Source organism: Antrostomus carolinensis, unplaced genomic scaffold (genome assembly GCF_000700745.2).
Source record: "Antrostomus carolinensis isolate BGI_N321 unplaced genomic scaffold, ASM70074v2 scaffold28236, whole genome shotgun sequence".
NCBI lineage: Eukaryota > Metazoa > Chordata > Aves > Caprimulgiformes > Caprimulgidae > Antrostomus > Antrostomus carolinensis.
In genome coordinates, this window is record NW_010322952.1 from 5,583 (window position 1) to 10,990 (window position 5,408).

The following is a 5,408-nucleotide window of genomic DNA, read 5'->3' on the forward strand; positions in this document are numbered from 1 at the left end:
GGACCAGGAAAGAAGCCACCCACGAGCCTGGGTTAGAGTTGTACCAGACACACAAGTGACCTAATAACAAAAAAAACACCCTCAGACCAACAAGAGTAATGCAGAACTTCAGATCCCTGGGCTACCAATTACTTGCTGTCCTACCTGCTTCCAAAAACAGTATCTATGTGCTCAAAAGCGGACTAAGTAGGTCTAGGTATTCTTCTCTGCTCCCTCAAAAGTAAGTGGTTTAAGTTTCAGGTTTCTGTGACTTGATTTTTGTTGGAGGGGGAAGAGGAACTAGAAGAGAGATGGATAAAGTTTTTCTCCAGGTCCTATGTCCACAGTAAATATAGCCACCAGACAATACAGGACCAACAGAGTATGAAGAGATCATCAAGTTAAATTTGACAAGCTTTTTAGGAAAGGAAAAATCTTTTCAGGTCCAGTTGGCAATTATTTTAATAAGGAATCTAGGAATTTTCACAAGGCTGACAAGTGATTCAGAAAACAAGAGCTCAGAACTGCTGCACACAGTTACTGTGACTTCTTTGTAACAGGTTAACAACTCTGATCTTTAGTATAACACAATAGTGGAGACAGATATAAATACAAACAAAATATATGACTCAAAGACCCCAAAAAAGGAGGACCTCAATTCAGAAACTGCTGCCCTCTGAAGCCATCCAGGCCACCAGAAAAGCAGCCATACACTGGCTTGTAGAAAGTGGGCCAGTCTTAAAATATTAGTATTACAACATGAGGCTTTTCAAGCTGAATTCTTGTAGCTCTGGCAGGCAGGGAGCTAGAAATAGAACTCCTTGGATTTAAGATCACACATGCAGAGATCTGCCTGCGAAAAACACCAAGAGCAAGTGCCAGAGAGCATTTGAGCAGAGGCCTAGGAAAACTATCAAAAAGGGAAATGGGGGGGGGAAGCAAGCCCACACACTTGTCAACAAGAAAAAGGAGACCAGTGGATACAGTTCACTAGCTTCTTTCCAAAGTGACTTTGTCACTCATTCAGTCCCTGCCGCAGGACACAAATCCATCCTGGAACAGGTAATGCCTTGCTCCCCTTTACAGCAACGGCCAACAACAGATTAGCTGGGAGCAGATTTACTTCAAATAACGTATCTCTTTGCGTTGAGTAAAGACAGGCACGCCATTTCCTAGGCCAGTATAAAGGGCACCTTATACTTCCTTGCATTAAACTTAAATTATTGAATTCAAGCAAGTTGAACACTCAGTCTACTCAACTTGTAGGTAAATAGATTTGACAGTGCTGGTAGATGTTTAAGGTCTGCCGACGGGAATAGAAAATTGCCGCTCTTTCAAAAGCTATTTCTTTATTTATTTGTGAGTAAATAACAGTTTTTAGAAGAGAAGCTTTTTTGCAGGCTGCTTCAGAAATCATGTTTATTCACACTTTAAGAGATTAGAGCAACAAGGGAGTGGGAATGCGCTGCAGTTCTCTCTTAAAATTAAGTTTCTTGCCTGGCAGCATAGAAGTGAAACAGATACTTAATTTGCAATTGTGGGCAAAGAATACTAATAATAGGTCCACCACCAAATCCTCCAGCTGTTCAGCCTAAGCACCAGAACAAGTACAGAGCTACCCATTTCATCTTCCACAACAGCATAAGCACATCTATCCTGCAGTGCCTGGCTTTTACTCTCCTCCTCCTAAGCCTTCGGTGTTCAGATTAAGTATGTTTTGCTCCTGCCCAAAAAGTGAGCTTCAAAACCCCACCTACATAGCTAACTACCAAACCCCCTAAAAAAACCAAGCCTCTCTCCTTAAACAGATTAAAATATTCAACTGACAGCACTATCACACAAGCTGCTTGTTGCACTGAATGGTGGTAGCAGGGACCTAGGTAGGAAAAGGAGAAAAAAAAAAAAAGATATTCGTGAGTTTTGAAGCAAATCTACTGCCACAGAAGGTCAATGTGGTGGGAAGGGCATGATTAAAAACTGTAGGCTTATTTATTTTCAACATTCTACCAGAGAGGAACATGCAATTTGATTCTCACCCTTAATTTGTACATTCTCACGGGAATTTGGCAAGGTTGCTCTGAAGAACAAAGTTTGGAGAACTCTTGCAAAAGACATCACACTATGCCAGATCAAGCAAGCTATCAGTTATTTACATTCATTTCAAAGGACACAAAGGAAGCAATTTATTTCCACCATATCTGCACTTTTTTAAAGAGAAACCAGTTAGGACAGAGCTGATCCTAAACCAGGCTTGTCAATACAGACCAACCAGCATAGCTGCTGTTATTCTGGAATAAACATTTAAGTATGATCAGACTAATCTGAATTAATTTACATTGATAGAGACAATTCCAGGACACAGCGATCTCGGGGTAGGGGGGTGGGGGGAGACACACGACACATGCATGTTAGGAAGTCATCCTAAACTTGTGCTGCTGGGACATTTCCTAGTGCAGGCAAGAGAAGTCCTCTGGCTACCAGGTAAAGCGATCTCTGGTCTGCACCTTCCAAGCCACCAAGGAGAATTTTTTAGAAGCCTATTTTAAGCACAAGCTTCAGGAACTGTAAGGAGGCATATTTGGCTTAGCCACACTTGCAGGATTAAAATACACACCTAATTCTCCCAGCTATGAAATAAAATTACTCCTATGTTAACACACAGAAGTGCATTTCATCTCTTTCAGCGATGGGAAGTGACCAACATAATATTAATTTTGTCAGACACATTGCTACAAACAAAACTAGAAAAAACACAAGTCTGGCTACAGGTTAAGAACCCCAACATGCTGCCTGGAGTTGGAATAATGGGGGAAGGGTGGGGGGAGAAGAACCACCCTATGCCCGCACATGCAGTGAAATCCATCTTAACCAGCCAACAGTTAAAGTGACATAATGGAGTTTCCCAGATCCAAGCTGCAGATCCCGCAGCGCAGAAACCACAGCTGAGGGAGGCTCTGCCTCACCTCTCCTTCAACCGCTCCCAACACAAGTAAGATTTCCCCATCACTACACAGCGACAGAAAGAGATACAGAAAACCACTGCTGCACTGGTCAGTAAAAAGTAGGAGTATGTTCACCTTTTATCTGTGAAGGTGAAATAAAAATGAGGAAATCAGTGGGGTAACCCTTCAAATCCCCAAAATTGAGTTATGCAGGAAGAAAGAGATCGAATGCTATGCTGTCAAAGCTCAGCATGTGGACAAAACTGCACCTGAAATTTAAGTGGTAATTAAATTTATTACCTAGAAAGACCATTCACCAATTTACAAAGTGTTTTTCAAGGTAACTTTTGCAGCTGCTAAAAGGTAAACTCAAATATTCCCCACTAACTGTAGGGTCAGTGCAGCTGTAAAGATCTTCCCTTTCAGCCAGGTCACCTCCCAGGGCCTGAGCTGCCCGGCAGTACTTTGATCAGATCTCCGTGGGTACGAACAGCTCCGTGGCACTCCAATAGCCTCCAGTTTTCCAGCACAGGAGTCCACACATCCAATCTGTTTAAAATTTCACTTAACTATTTATTTGAAAGCACTTTCCTGCACAGGACATAGAGCACTATTACTTGGCTTGCAGAGAGGAACAAATTTAAAACAGAAAACAAAATAAGTTTTTTCCTTTCTCATAAGCAAAAGCTTCTAACAGGAATTGGGATGCATTTGTCAGGTCAACACCTCCTACAATTAAGACAGGGTCAGAAAGCCTCAGTCCTGTTCTGATGCAACTAATACACATGCTGCACCGGAGAGGCAGGAAGAGTCACATCTTTGCTGAGGCTGTGGTCCTGGGGGCAGAGGGAAGCCTACAGAAAAAGACCCGTAACTGAAGTACAGCATCAGTAGGTGCTTTCGAATGTATTTTAAGACCCTGAAACTATTTATGAGTTACAAGATCAAATCATCAATCAAAGTCACTGGAACACGAGCACAGACAGAGCTGAGGTCAGCCAGTTGAGCCTATGAATGGAGCTAAAACGTCTTGTTTATCTCAGCACGTGTGTGCACACTAAGCCTGAAAGATACGGGTGACCTACCCGAGCAGCCCACCCGCTCCTCGGTGTCAGGCCAGCTGAAAAAGCACAGAGAAGACACAGCCAAGTAACGGGCGCGGATTCCCGTCAGCGGTTCTCACTATAACGGACAGATGAGTGGAAAAAGCAAGAAAGAAAACAACCTTGCTTGGCACCGTGCCCACACACACATCCCAGTGCAGTGGGGAAAAGAGGCCGGGGGCACATACCAACCGCGTATCAGCTTTCTGGCCCAGGGAGCAGGCAGATCTGGCAGATGCCTAAATACAGGCCACTCTCTGTCCCAAATCCACCTTCCCAAACCCCTCCGCAAGCAGGAACCTGAGAGGACCTCTCTGCAGAGCTCCCTCGCCTTCCCAGCCAGTTCACCAGAGGAAGGTAGATGCTCACCACCACTGAGCAGCACCCCACACCCCCCACCACAGCCATGAGCCCACCTTTCTTGAACTCCTCCAGCATGGCATCGAGCTTGGTGTCGTTGAAGACAAAGTGCAGCGGATGGTTGTAGAAGCGGGTGATGGTCTTGAGCGGAGTGCAGTCATCAGGGTCCACGAAAGCCAGGTCCTTAACGAAGAGCAGGTCCACGATGTTGGAGCGGTCGCCCTCGAAAACAGGGATGCGGGTATAACCACTCTCCATGATCTCGGACATAGTGTTGAAGTCGAGCACTGCCTCAGCAGCAATCATGAAGCAGTCTCGCAGAGGAGTCATCACGTCCTCCACCGTCTTGGTGCGCAGCTCCAGGGCTCCTTGGATAATATTGAGCTCCTCCTTGACTAGATCGTTATAAGGGTCGGTGACCCGCAGCATCTCCAACAACTTCTCACGGTTATAGACCGTGCCGATCTCCTGGCCCAGGACACAGTCCAGCAACTTGCTGACGGGGTAGGAGGCCGGGAAGGTCATCATCATGAAAAACTTGGTGAGGAAGATGGTGTTGGCGCCCACGGCCAGGCCGTGCCGAGAGCAAATAGCCTGCGGCACGATCTCGCCGAAGATGACGATACCGATGGTGGAGACCCCGCGGCCACCAGCCCAGAGCCGGCGATGTCGTCCAGCAGGATGGTAAGCGTGGTGTTGACCAGGACATTGCCCAGCAGGAGGGAGCAGAGCAGGTAGTTGCCCTGGCGCCGCACAGGCTCGATGCGCTTGGCATAGTTCTTCTCTTTGTCCGTGCCACAGTTCTGCACGATGCGCAGCTCCATGGGGTCCAGGGCCATGAGGCCCAGGTTGAGGCCACTGAACATGCCCGAGAGGCAGAGGAGGAGCGAGATGAAGATGACCTGCAGCCAGAAGGGCAGCAGGAACTTCTTCTCCTCACCCACGATCATCTTGGTGTCCTCGCCATCGTGGTAGATCCAGGTGGTCTCGCTCCAGGCTGGGGGCCCGGCCGGCCCCTCAGCAC

General features: G+C 46.5%; 1 protein-coding gene across 1 annotated transcript; it reads right to left on the reverse strand.

Moving 5' to 3' along the window:
- Window positions 1–4,104: 4,104 nt before the first annotated feature.
- LOC104526866 (metal transporter CNNM2-like) lies at window positions 4,105–5,400 on the reverse strand (the record flags this gene model as incomplete). The annotated part of the gene is given in 3 exon segments (XM_029085569.1): window positions 4,105–4,126; window positions 4,440–5,025; window positions 5,028–5,400. Coding segments are annotated over 3 exon segments (915 nt in total), but the record flags the coding sequence as incomplete, so codon positions are not given.
- Window positions 5,401–5,408: the final 8 nt, after the last annotated feature.